General features: G+C 47.2%; 1 protein-coding gene across 3 annotated transcripts; it reads left to right on the top strand.

Annotated features, from left to right (window-relative positions):
• The first annotated feature begins 1,773 nt into the window (after positions 1-1,773).
• Positions 1,774-13,477, top strand: LOC132592024 (uncharacterized). Of its 3 annotated transcripts, XM_088668856.1 has the most exons (8): positions 1,774-2,132; positions 2,992-3,485; positions 3,683-3,764; positions 4,049-4,131; positions 6,269-6,395; positions 6,490-6,699; positions 9,057-10,337; positions 12,976-13,477. In XM_088668856.1, the coding sequence occupies exons 2-7, from the start codon at positions 3,084-3,086 to the stop codon at positions 10,319-10,321; spliced, it is 2,169 nt and encodes a 722-aa protein (XP_088524982.1). In that variant the 5' UTR covers positions 1,774-2,132; positions 2,992-3,083; the 3' UTR covers positions 10,322-10,337; positions 12,976-13,477. The 3 variants fall into 3 exon arrangements, with proteins under 3 accessions (XP_088524982.1, XP_088524981.1, XP_060129936.2); XM_088668855.1 differs by having other exon boundaries at positions 1,775-2,132; positions 9,057-13,477; XM_060273953.2 differs by lacking the exon at positions 6,490-6,699 and having other exon boundaries at positions 1,777-2,132; positions 9,057-13,477.
• The last annotated feature ends 301 nt before the right edge of the window (positions 13,478-13,778 follow it).

The raw sequence follows: 13,778 nt of genomic DNA, 5'->3' as shown, positions 1-13,778 counted from the left end.
TGCTCCAAGCAGGAGACGGCCAAAGCCATCCTGGGGAGTGATGGGTGGTGTGGGGGACCCCCATGGGGAAGTGGGGCAGGGAGGGGCTTTGGGGGAGGGATGGGACCCCTCAGACCTGCTCCCCGCTGGCTGGGCTCTTTGCCCCCCACTCTGCAGTTGGTGGTGGTTGATGAAGGATTAGGCGAGGCCTTCAGTGGATTCTTATATTCTCAATTTCTTGTTTTGATTCTTATTTCATTTATTACTTTTATTTTATTGATTTATATTTTAACACTTTATTTTATTTTGCACAAAGCAGCTCAGAGCCCTCCTTCCCCCTCACAGCTGTTGCTTTTGTTTTGGTTGATTTTCTTGATTTCAGTCCGCTGAGATTATTGACACGGGTGAGGTTTTTCCATGGTTATTTGTTTTTTGGTTTTTATTTTTTTTATTTTAATATTCTTGTTCTTTATTTTATTTTTTCTTCTTTAGTTTAATATTTTTTATTTTACCTTTTTATTTTGTGCACATTTGTGCCTATTTTGTATATATATATATATAAATATATATATTTCTTTTGTACATAGAGTACAAAATACATCACACCTGCACTGATGAATCCTGTCTCCTTATCAGACAGCTCCTAGCACTTCCCAAGACTGGCCCCTGACTCTGAGGCTCTTTCCTCCCGCAGGACCTCTGAGGATACGCCCTCTGTGACAAATTTAAAGGGAAATTGTATGGCAAGTTGCAGAAGAGTAAAAGGCTGCGTTTGAAAAAAAACACAAAAAATGTGGGGGGGGTTTTGGCCTCCTCAAATATTTTATTGGGTGGGGGGCAAAGACCCCTAGTTGGTGCCTATTCCCTACACCTACATGTCTCAGGATGGTTACAACATCAAAGCACAAAACACCACATTTTAAAAGGGCATTAGATGTCAATCAGCCAAAGGCCTGGTTAAAAAGGTGCCAATTTGCCTGGCTCCTAAAGCTGTATAATGTAGGGTTATCAGATGTCCCTGGTTCCCAGGGACAGTTCCGGTTTTACCAATCTGTCCATGGTCAAAGATGCCAGTGGGAAGAGGTGCTGTGGCCGATGCTGTTGCCAGTGCGGACGGACGGGCTGCGTTAGACGAGCGAGAACATTCCCCCTCCCGCTCCCACCCTCCTCCTCCTCCTCCTCCTCCTCCTCCTCCTCCTCCTCCCCTTGCTGTTTAGGCGGAAACCTTGCCCCAAGGGCTGAGGGGAGACGCGGAGGGTGCCGGCATATGGTTTATGATGTTCCTTCTCAAACGTCCGAATTTGAGAGGGGTGCGGATGCAAGGAAAGGATCGCTGATGGCAGTCATAAAGGCTGGGCGCTTTTATTGCCCAACCAAAGGAGACACCACCCTCCCGCCTCCTCGCTTGTAAATAATAATAATAATAATAATAATAATAATAATAATAATAATAATAATAATAATAATAATACTCAGCCACATGGTTGCACCCTCTCCCCAAACGTTCTCCCTATTGCATTTTTCTCTGCCTGAAGAGTCAGACAGAAAATAGGGGAGGTTTGTATTAAAATAGCTTTGGTTATCTATCTGTATTCCTCATGGGCCTTTTTCTGGGATGACCTGACTCTCTGTCCTCTCTCTACCCCCCCTCTTTTTGTTCCTTCCTTCCTTTTCGGTGAAGCTTCCAGGAATCCCAGAAAGGGGGGGGGGCAAACACACACACACACACACACACACACACACACCTCTCCCTCAGTTCCAACCATCCCATCTTAATTTTGCTCTTCCCCCCCCCTCCCCACCCTTCACCCATAACCAAGGAACCTGGCTTTGGTTGTCATGTAACCCCCCTCCCAGGAAGCCCTGACCCTTTCCTCTTAAAAGCAAAATTTATTGATACTGAGAATAGAAATAAAAATAAAATAAAAAGCCGAGGTTCTGTCAAGCGAGAGGGGGCTGAGCTGGACGCCCTCGGCTTTGCAAGAGTTAAAGGGATCTGAGCTGCCTTCCTAGAGAGGACAGGAAGCAGGCCAGGTCCTCCAGAGCCAAGGCCCCTCCCTCCCCAGTCCTTTCCTGCAAGGAAGGGGGGGTGTTGCTTTGGTGTCTCTCCTGCAAGGGCTGCATCGCTGTCCCCTCCCTCCTGGGATGATCTGGTGAGTCTCCTCCCTCCCTCTCTCTCTCCCCCCCCCCAAGAGAGTGCAGTGGGGAGACGGTGGGGGTCTCAGGGCTGCAGCAGGGGAGGGTGCGGGGGGAGGCTGATCTGCTCATGCAGTGGGGGGGGGACACAAAGCCAAGTCAGAGGATCCCAAATTCCAAGAAATCTCCCTTCTTCAAACAAAGGAGTCCATAGGACTTTAACTCTTGCTGGAAAACCAGCCAGAAATGAGCACTGCTACTCACAAAGCCTCCAGGAACCTTGGCATCAATGGCTGTGTGTGTGTTAAACAGAATAATAATAATAAATTACCCGCCTAAATTTCAAGGGAGATGTCTTTGGCCCCGCCCACTTGGCCCTCAGGGGGTTGGCCAGATACATACCTGGCCCTCAGAGCAAAGAAAAAGGGACCCCACCCCAGGTGTCTGTCTTGAGAGTGGCAGAGAGTCCAAGTGCAAGAAAAGGAGACAGAAGGGGGGCTGGGGAGCAACTCCTGAGGACCCCCGAGTGAGGACCCCCACAAGAGCCAAGCATCCATTTTTCACAAGATACAAATGATTCCCTTGTCAGTCGGTTCTGACTTCATGCACTGACTGGAAGGCAGCAGAAACCAGGTTGATTAATCTCACAGAAATCCCTTCAGTTGCCTCCACATTTTGCATTACTAGAAGGCTAGAGACTTATTTCTTCTCCTCTTCCTCCTCCTCTTTCTTTTCAAAAAGATAGCTCATGGTCTGGGATGTGGTGCAGTCCAGCCCTGGTTCCCAGCAAGACTCATCCCATGCTTAGTCAAGGATCCATTCCCCCCCTCCCCCGTCCTTCAAATTCTGTAACAGAACAATGTATTTCCTTTGCAGGATTTCCTAGACTTTTTCATTACAACAGACAGAACTTGGCAGAAGACTAAAAGGGTTCCTTCTGATCTCTAAGAGGCTTCCTGAGAGCACAGATGGATGAGCAAGACTCAGCTGGCCCTGGAATAGGAAGAGGCCATGCCATCCAATCTGGGAGCAGTGGGGGATTCTGGGAAAACCCAGTGCAGAATACCCTGGGTGAGGAGGACACCCTCTGCTCAGAGGTGCAGAGCCAGCAGTTGAGGCAGTTCTGCTGCCAGGAGGCCAAAGGACCCCGAGAGGTTTGCAGCCGACTCTACCACTTTTGCCACCAGTGGCTGAAGCCAGAAAGGCACACGAAAGCTGAGATGCTGGACCTGGTGATCTTGGAGCAGTTCCTGGCTGTCCTTCCCCCGGAGATGGAGAGCTGGGTGAGGGAATGCGGAGCGGAGACCAGTTCCCAGGCGGTGGCCCTGGCCGAAGGTTTCCTCCTGAGTCAGGCAGAGGAGAGAAAGCAGGTGAGAGAGACTTTCCTCTGGATACTCCCAAGGGGCTCCAAACAGGACAGAGAATATCCCATAATGGTCTACTGATGGCCCATCCTTTTTCTGGGAAAACATCCATGGAATGAGATCTCACACCCTTCAAGTCTTTGTCATTGTCTTTCTATTTTTTCCTCACCATTCTCTCTTTTGAATCCTTGTTTCTTCTTCAGGGAAAGGATCATTTTGCAGAAATGGACCTGGATTCCTGTGAGGCAGAGAGGCCTCCGTTGGACACCAGAGAGAGGCCGCTGGGTAAGGAGGAAGATGGTTTGTCTCCGTTTGGTCTCATTCTGTTGGTTTTCCAACTCATCTGAGGGTTCTTTTCATCTTGTTTTGGGGGGAGACAGTTGGGAACAAGGGTCCAGAGGAGGGGAGATGTATTTCTGCACAACAAACATATGAAATGGGCACAAACATCCAAACGCTCTCAGCAGGTTAGGCTTTCTCAAAGGCCCATCTGTAGTTAGAGATGCCCTGTTTCACCTGTGAGAAAAGCACGCACTCCTGGCGTCCTGATTACCTTTTTTCTCTTGCAGGTGACAGAATGATGCCGGCAAGACCTCCTGATCCGTCTTTTCATGGGGGCATAAGGGAAGCAGCGGCTGTGGAACCAGATCAGGTCAGGGGAAGCTGCCTTGTGGGGACAGAGGCCGAGGGATGGAGCAATGTCATGGACTGGTTGGGCACAGAGGAATGGTGGGAGGATGCAGCTGGGGAAGCAGGGAGAGAAGATGGCTCAGAGCCCAAGAAGTGGAGGTAGAAGAAGGATGGTTGGTCAGAGGGGGAAGAGGGAGAAGCCTGGGAAGAGGAGGTGTCAGAAGCTGAAGGGCTAACAGGGCTTAGTGAGCTGGGAGACACTGTGGCAGAATGCAGTCCAGATTCAGAGGCAGAAGAGGAAGGAGGTGAGTGGGAGGAGGGAGACTGAGAGGCAAAGGCGAGTCAAGATAAGGCAGATCCACCTGTGGCTCCCTCTCCTTTTGTCAGAAGCCACCCTCCCTGCTTGTCTATTAAGAGCCAGGAGACCCCCTGCATTGCAGGAATCTCTGCTAGATCATCCAAGACAGATGTCCACCCAAAATAGGTTTACCGTATTTTATTTGTAGATTGAGCACTGAATGCTAAAATTGGTTTCTAAGAAGTGGAGAGGGAGGAGAAATAGTGGCCTGGATTCACCTAACCAGCCCCAGCCGCTGCAAAATGGGGCCTGCCCCCCATTCCTCCCTTTCTCCATTCCCCCATGAACCCCTTGAATTTGACTAGGGCATTGTTGGGAGGGAACACCCAGAACAGCTCACGAGGAGGGGAGGAAGTGGATCCATCTATCAGGTAAACTGGAATGCTTGTGTAATAAATAATAATAATAATAATAATAATAATAATAATAATAATAATAATTTACTAGTGTATTTCAGCCCGTTCAATAACGGGTGCTATCTGTCCTTTCTGTCGGCGGTGAGGGGAGAGGGGCCCCGCTCCGCTTCCCCAAAACGAAAGGCGCCCCAAGAGCGGGTTGGCTCTTGATACCCTTCGCGGTCCCCTGCCTCTCCCTCCGCCACACCTGAAGACCCGCTCCTTGGCTTGGCTCTGGGCGCTGAATCGCACCCAGGAATCCATTGCAGCAGCAGCAGCAGCAGCCTCTCCTCGGCGAACGCACCGGCAGGCCCCCTCCTTCCCTCGCCTCCTCCAGGCTCGCTGGCACCCTCGGCAGCTCTTTCCTCGGCCTCGCAGGGCCACACCGCCCTCCGCCTCCCTCAGGGCCGTCACTGTCCCACTCCCACGGCACGTCCCCTCGGCCGCGGGCTGGAGACTGGGGGGGGGTGTTCCTCGTTCAGGAAGGGGGGAAGGCTGGCGAGCCAAGGGCGAGTGGGGAGGTACCCCGCGGGGCATCTAGTTATCTAGCGGTAACTTCTGGGGGCAGTACAGCAGCGCCCGAGGGACAAATTTAAACACTGATAAGGGTCAAAGGTTTTGTTGTCGTTGCCGGGATTTTGTTTTTTTGTTTTTACTGGCTCGCTCTGAATCGCTCCTCCGCCCTCTTAAAGGCGATTGAGGCGGCCGCTCCGGCTGTGAGTGGATTGAAGGGGAGCGGCCGGCTGGGGGGGGGGCGGTCCTTTTGTCCGCCTCACCGCCTCAGCCTGGCTTGTCTGCCTGCTGGGCAGAGCGGGCGCCAAGCTCCCCTCTCCGAAGTGTCTCTGCGTCCAGTCTCTGCTGTCCAATCCCTGTGTCCCTGGGGCACATGTGCAGTAACCCAGGGACACACGGGAAAACTGGACCAGAGACACTTGCACTTTATAGGATACCCTGCCATTTGGCGGCTTCCAACAGAAGTATTAAAATACAATATTGAGCATTAAAAGCTCAATATTGTATTTTAATACTTCTATTGAGCATTAAAAGCTTTCCTAAAGAGGACTGCCTTCAGATGTCCTCTAAAAGCCTGGTAGTTGTTTATCTCTTTGACATCTGGTAGGAGGGCGTTCCACAGGGATGGTGCCACTACTGAAAAGGCCCTCTGCCTGGTTCCCTGTAACTTATGTAGGCAGAATGACTTGAAAAACAGAAGGTGGAGTACCCCCTATTTGCACAAAGACGAACACCCATTATTAAAACGCAGAATAAGCATCCAGAATTAAAATGTGCAGCAAAGCCATCCTATTGAAACACCGCTGCAATTTGCAGGAAGGAAACAACAGAGCATTGTGTAGCAGATCATATTGATGCTGTCTCAGAGGAGGACATTTCCCTTTTGCTTTTAGGGTCCAGTGTGCTTTGAAGATGTCTCTGTTCGTTTCACGGACGAGGAGTGGGCGTTGCTGGATCCTGACCAGAGAGCTCTGCATAAGGACGTCATGGAGGAGAATCGTGGGATCGTGGCCTCTCTTGGTATTCAATATATCATCATATGTGCCTGGAAATTCAAAAATTATCTCTACAGTCATACCTCATGTTACGTCCACTTCATTTTCCTTTTTTTCAGGTTGTGTGGCAACCCGGAAGTACTGGAAAGGTTTGCTTCCGGGTTTCACCGCTCACGCATGCGCAGAAGCGTCTCCTGCACATGCGCAGCTATGGCACTTCATGTTGCGGGCTTTTCATATTGCGAACGGGACTCCAACCTCATATATTTTCACAGAGCTCAACAGTGGCCCCTATAACACCTGGGAACCTAACACCTCCACAATAAACAGTGAATTACATTTCTTTTCTTTGAACAATCTTCCTCAAATTATTCCTTTTTCTACCACAATTGAGCTGGTCTGAACTGCCCACGCCATCTTAAATGTCAGCTTCAGAATTGTTAGGAAAGATAAGTAGCTTCAGGTTTTCTGTTTTTGTTTTTGCTTCTGTCAGTCTTGGGTTGACCAAAGAGACGACTGACATTGGAGATGGAGGGGATGCCATGACTGGGCCAAACAAAATTCATCCCAGAGAAGAGCTAGGCTTATTGAAACTCAGGTAATAATAATACAGTGGTACCTCGGTTTACAAACTTAAATCTTTTCTGGAACAGGACTGTTCTTAAATCAAGGTACCACTGTAGTAATACTAATAATTTTTATTTATACCCTGGCCATCTGGCTGGGTTTCCCAGCCACTCTGGGCAGCTTCCAACACATATATAAACAGGAAACATAAATCATAATAATCTGAGCCCATATAAAAAGAACATTAACTTTAAAATGAACAACTTATACTAGTGGCCAAAATTGAGGAAACCTTTTGTGAAAAGTGTCTTTATGAGGTTTAATGGCTCATAGCATCACTTTTGTGTGGAGTAATACCATAAGATTATGTATCAATGGAAAGATAATTTAATGAGAAATGTAATGCAATAAATTTTATGAAAGAGTATTTATTAGAACAACAGTCATAAAGAAAAAAACGTGAAACCTTTGGTAACCATTGGTAACCTTTAGCTTTAGTTACGGCCTTACAATGCCTTCCCATGAAGTGAACCAAGTTTATAGTTCTGCAGCTATAATAATGTGAAACCAAGACTGAATTATTGCCTCTGTTAATTGGGCTTTATTGCTGGGTTGCTTCTGACTAACAAGTTTCTTTAGTCGGCTCCATAGATTTTCGACTGGGTTAAAGTTTGGACTACTCCCAGTCCATTCCAGCAGTGGAATATTATTATCTTGAAAGCACATTTTGCACACAGCAGCAACATGACATGGAGCTGAATCCTGTTGAAATAGAAAATAGAAAATAAACTAATAAATCTTTATAAGTGCTTCATTATGTGGGAAAAGATCACCTGCGGAATGCTTCAGTTTGGGCTCAAGTATTTCATTCATGTATTTTGGGGCATTTACATTCCCAATAATGACACAGATTCTGCCCACACCTTTTGCTGCCACACAACCCCAGATCATCACACTATCTGGGTGTTTCACGGTCAGTGTAATGCAACTAGGATGTAAATCTTATCTGATTCGTCTCCTGGCGTATTTCATGCCATCATTACCAAGCAAGGAGATTTGGGTCTCATCACTCCAAATAACACTGTTCCTTTGTTCCGCGGTCCAGTTAACATGGGTTTAATCTTTTCAACCTTTGCTTGAGAGATAACAATGGCTTTTTCCTTAGAATTCTAACATTTAGACCAGTCCTTGCACTCAACTTCACATTACATTTCATTATGCACCTTTTCCTGCCTTTACCAGTCTGATTTTGTAGTGACTGAGTTTCCTTATCCCTCTTCAAAAATATAGAAAGGCCACCTTTGGTTAATTTCCCCCCAATCTTTCATCTAATTTCTTCATAACTGTAGCCTCGTTCACTTGATAGTACTATTTTACATCACTTTCTGGGTGACCAGGCAACTCTTTGTGTCATTTCTATAATTTTATTATGTTTTACAACATCACTAAATGAAAGAACACAAAAAAACCAACCAACTTGATAGCAATCACATAACACACTGACAAAAGTCAACCTAAGCAAGTTGTGCTTCCTTTTTCTGGTTACAGTGGTACCTCTACTTACGAATTTAATGCGTTCCGAACGCACATTCATAAGTAGAAAAAATTTGTAAGTCGAATCCCATAGGAATGCATTGGGAGAAAAAAATCGTAAGTCGAAGCAACCCTATCTAAAAATTCATAAGTAGAAAAAATCCTATCTAAACCGCATCCAAGATGGCGGACGGAGCTCCATTCGTAAGTAGAAACATTCGTAAGTAGAGTTATTCGTAAGTAGAGGTACCACTGTATTTGGCTATAACGTTTGATAGAATACGGGTAACTAAACAAACTTTGTTGTATTGCATTCTTGATTAAATTATCTTTCCATTTATATTTAATTTTATGATATTACTCCAAAAGAAGGGTTATGAGCCATCAAAACTCTGAAATACACTTTTCCCCAAAAGTCTTCCACAAGTTTGACCAATACTATCTATCAAACAAAGTAACATCAGAATCTAATAATAAATATATTGGTCAATGGTAAACAACACAGGTAATGAACACACACCCAACTCCCTTCAGTTCTTCTTCATTTGTTCCTGAGGCTCTAATCCCATTTTTGTTTCCGTTGCAGATTGTGATGAATTGGAAATCGAGAACAAAGGGGACCACGACAAAATCCGCAGAGAGGAGAAGCCACATAAAAATTTGGCGTGTAGAGGAAGCTGCAGTCAGAGCTCCCATTCCACTTCCCAGCAACAAAATCTCATCGGAAAGAAACTCTATCAGTGCATGGAATGTGGAAAGAGCTTCAGTCAGAGCTCCCATCTCACTTCCCATCAAAGAATTCATACAGGGGAGAAACCCTATCAGTGTGTGGAATGTGGAAAGAGTTTCAGGCAGAGCTCCCATCTCACTAACCACCAAAGAATTCATACAGGGGAGAAACCATATCAGTGTGTGGAATGTGGAAAGAGCTTCAGTAATAACTACTCTCTCACTTCCCATCAAAGAATTCATACAGGGGAGAAACCATATCAGTGTGTGGAATGTGGAAATAGCTTCAGGAGGAACTCCTCTCTCACTTCCCATCAAATAATTCATACAGGGGAGAAACCCCATCAGTGTGCGGAATGTGGAAAGAGCTTCAGTAGGAACTCCTCTCTCACTTCCCATCAAATAATTCATACAGGGGAGAAACCCTATCAGTGTGTGGAATGTGGAAAGAGCTTCAGTCGAAGCTCCCATCTCACTTCCCATCAATTAATTCATACAGGGGAGAAACCCTATCAGTGTGTGGATTGTGGAAAGAGCTTCACTGATATATACTCTCTCACTAAGCATCAAAGAATTCATACAGGGGAGAAACCCTATCAGTGCGTCGAATGTGGGAAGAGCTTCACTAATAGCTCCCATCTCGCTTCCCATCAGAGAATTCATACAGGGGAGAAACCCTATCAGTGTGTGGAATGTGGAAAGAGCTTCAGTCGAAATGGCCAACTCACTTGCCATCAAAGAATTCATACAGGGGAGAAACCCTATCAGTGTGTGGAATGTGGAAAGAGCTTCAGTCAAACCTCCCATCTCACTTGCCATCAAAGAATTCATACAGGGGAGAAACCCTATCAGTGTGTGGAATGTGGAAAGAGCTTCACTGAGAGGTCCAAACTCACTTCCCATCAAAGAATTCATACAGGAGATAAACCATATCAGTGCATGGAATGTGGAAAGAGTTTCAGTCGGAGCGACTCTCTCACTTCCCATCAAAGAATTCATACAGGGGAGAAACCATATCAGTGTGTGGAATGTGGAAAGAGCTTCAGTCAGAGCTCCCATCTCACTTCCCATCAAATAATTCATGCAGGGAAGAAACCGTATCAGTGTGTGGAATGTGAATAACAGAATCCATACAAAGGTCAGAAAAACCAGATTACCAGATTTTTTTCAATGAATCCAGGGTCACTTTTTTTGCAGCAGCCAAGGGGTTAAAAGACAGTAGCATCCGGATTATTAGTAGGGAGCATCATTTTGTAAACATATGTTATTTCCTTGGGAGGGAGGTGGGTGTGGGGTTGGGTGGGTGGATTTGGCCCCCCTTTTCTTTTCTGGGATTCCTAGAAGCATTACTGAAAAGGAAGGAAGGAACAAAAAGGGGGGGTAGAGAGAGGCCGTCCCAGAAAAAGGCACATGAGGAATACAAATGGATAGATAACCAAAGCTATTTTAATATGAACCTCCCCTATTTTCTGTCTGACTCTTCAGGCAGAGAAAAATGCAATAGGGAGAACGTGTGGGGAGGGGGTGGAGCCATGTGGTGGAATATTTTTATTTTTATTTACAAGCGAGGAGGTGGGAGGGTGGTGTCTCCTTTGGTCGGGCAATAAAAGCGCCCAGCCTTTATGATTGCCATCAGCGATCCTTTCCTTGCATCCGCACCCCTCTCAAATTCGGACGTTTGAGAAGGAACATCATAAACCATATGCCAGCGCCCTCTGCGTCTCCCCTCAGCCCTCGGGGCAAGGTTTCCGCCAAAACAGCAATAAAGAGGAGGAGGAGGAGGAGGGTGGGAGCGGGAGGGGGAATGTTCCCACTCGTCTAACGCAGCCCGGCCGTCCGCACTGGCAACAGCACCGGCCACATCGCCTCTTGCTGTTGGCATCTTTGGCCATGGACAGATTGGTAAAACCGGGAACTGTCCCTGGGAACCGGGGACGTCTGATAACCCTACATCAGGCATGGCCAACAGGTCGATCGCGATCAACCAGTCGCTCGCCAGGAAGTTTTTGGTCGATTGTGGGTAGATCCTGGGTTCCTTAGTGTTGGCTAGCCTAAAAGAAAAAAAAGAGCTCTCCCCCTAAAAAAACCCTAAAGAACTCTTTTCTCCCCGCCCCCAGAAAAGCTCAATAACCATGGGCAAATGCAGGGAGAGCTCCTTCCCTCTTGCCGATATAGAACTCGCCAGTATGTGTGAGAGTGCGTTGCACAGAATGGCTGGATTGCTCCTCCTCCCTCATCCCGGCAGAGAGGGAGGGGTGTGTGTGAGTTTGTGTGCGAGCCTGCATGCATGGGATGGCTCCGCTTCCCTCAGGAGGTAACAGGTATGCTGGTTTGCCAGCGTCCTGAGTGAGTAGCATGAGGGAAGCGGGAGCCGAAACTCACAGAGAGATTCTCCCCCTGTCCCTGTCGCTTTGAGCTGCTGGGAGCCAGAGAGAGAGAGAGAGACTTCTAGCTGGATCCTAGCTGGGGGGGGGGGGAAGAGAGGGATGGGTGCTCTTACCTGGCTCCTAGCTGGGGGTGGGGAGAGAGAGAGGGATGGGTGTTATTAGCTGGCTCCTAGCTGGGGTGGGGGGGAGAGAGGGGGGATGGGTGCTCTTAGCTGGCTCCTAGCTGGGGGTGGGGAGAGAGAGGGATGGGTGTGTTAAAGACCGGCAAGGCTAAACCTGGCGTAAATGCCAACTATACCAGTTGACCTCAGCAGAGTAGCGCAGGCACAGCGGAAACTTCTTGGTTGCAAGATGAAGGCAAGTTGCAGGAACACAGGAACTCACTGCCACTAGTACTGTGTAACTATATACAGCTTTATTTACAAGAACAAAACAACAAACAGTACATAGATCAGTACTTCTCTCTATCTCTCTACAACACAATAACCACATCAGAAACACACAACCAACTCTCCACAAAACCCCACAAATTCACCCTTAGTCTAATAGGGTTACTGAACCAATCACCAAGCTGTTGCTAAGGCTCTATCACTAGGCAAATTATCTAGCCCTGGAGATTGCTGAATCACTCTTCTGGGCATGTTGCCAGCTCTTAATTGTTATGTGACCAGATGCACGCACTCACACAGTGAAAAAACCTCAACAGGGTGCTCTTTACTGGCTCCTAGCTGGGGTGGGGGGGGGGAAGAGATGGATATGTGCTCTTAGCTGGCTCCTAGCTGGGGGTGGGGAGAGAGATAGAGAGAGGGATGGGTGCTCTTAGCTGGCTCCTAGCTGGGGGTGGGGAGGGAGAGAGGGATGGGTGCTCTTAGCTGGCTCCTAGCTGGGGGTGGGGGGAGAGAGAGAGAGGGATGGGTGCTCTTAGCTGCCTCCTAGCTGGGGGGGAGAGGGAGGGGTGCTCTTACCTGGCTCCTAGCTAAGAGGATGGGTGCTCTTAGCTGGCTGGGTGCTCTTAGCTGGCTCCTAGCTGGGGGGGAGAGAGGGATGGGTGCTCCTAGCTGGCTCCCAGCTAGGGGGGTGGAGAAATGGATTGGTGACATGATTAGCATAGTTTCATCCTACAAAACAAAATTTAAGCTAATGATGGCTGACCTTACAATCGAAATTATTGATCACTTTTGTTCTGTTATTCTGGAGTTAGAAAAAAGATTTGGCGACTTCCAAAAAAATTGATTTAATTGTAGAGTACATGTCATTTCCATTCAAATCTGATTTGGACATTTAAAAAATTGCAGTCATTATCAGTGCAAATTACTCATTGTGCAAAATATCTCTTGAAAATGAGATATTAACTCTGGAAAATGACATTTGAGCTATTACATTCTGCAGAGGAAATAAAAATCTGGGTCAGATGACACTACGAAAGCCACCTTGGATGGCTGCACCCACCTTGGACCCAATCCCTTGTCCCAGAGAACCACCCTGAGCCCTGCAGCCTCCTGGGCAGAGGTGGAAGGGCAGCAGCAGGAAAGGGGGCAGGAAAAGCCTCTGGCCTCATCCTGGCACCCAGGAACACACACCGCATCATCTGCGTTGAGAGTCACTCGGAGATGTGCTATTGGGAGCATGGAAGCAACCAAAGAAATGAATGCAGGAAGGCAAGATACTTACTTTGAACTGGGAGAGATGCTGTTGGCGCTAGTTTCCGCTCTTCCCCATTGTCACAGAGGGCGTATCCTCGGAGGTCCTGCGGAAGGAAAGAGCCTCAGAGTCAGGGGCCAGTCTTGGGAAGTGCTAGGGGCTGTCTGATAAGGAGACAGGATTCATCAGTGCAGGTGTGATGCCTTGTCCTGCATTTTCCTTTATTTAAATAAAACTTTCTGAAGTTGTATTTGTGTGTGTGTCCATTTGTAGACTCAGTAGGTGGTGCTGGGAAGTATTTTGACAGTTGCGGGTGGTACAAAGTCAATTTGACAGTTTTGATACAAACTGATACAAAGTTTAGAAACAAATACAAAAGTATAAAAAGAAAAAAACAGAAAGGAAATTGATACAAAGATTGATCTCCAGTGACCAACATGTGGAAGGAATGTTCAGTTTGAAGGGCAATGTTTAAAGGCAATAGGCATAGCAAGCAGGTTCATAAATTTATCTCTGGATCCCCTCTCTGGTCATGGATTCTCTTATAACAC

The sequence above is a fragment of the Zootoca vivipara genome, chromosome 4, assembly GCF_965207765.1.
Source record: "Zootoca vivipara chromosome 4, rZooViv2.hap1.1, whole genome shotgun sequence".
Taxonomy (NCBI): Eukaryota; Metazoa; Chordata; class Lepidosauria; order Squamata; family Lacertidae; genus Zootoca; species Zootoca vivipara.
Note: the sequence above shows the minus strand (reverse complement) of the source record. Positions and strands in the feature narration are given on the sequence as shown.

Bases quoted from the DNA above. Each gene is read 5' to 3' on its own strand.
- LOC132592024 (XM_088668856.1), top strand. From the start codon at position 3,084: ATGGATGAGCAAGACTCAGCTGGCCCTGGAATAGGAAGAGGCCATGCC. The intron at 3,486-3,682 runs GTGAGAGAGACT...TTTCTTCTTCAG, and splicing joins AGGCAGAGGAGAGAAAGCAG to GGAAAGGATCATTTTGCAGA. The intron at 4,132-6,268 runs GTCAGGGGAAGC...TTTTGCTTTTAG, and splicing joins CGGCTGTGGAACCAGATCAG to GGTCCAGTGTGCTTTGAAGA.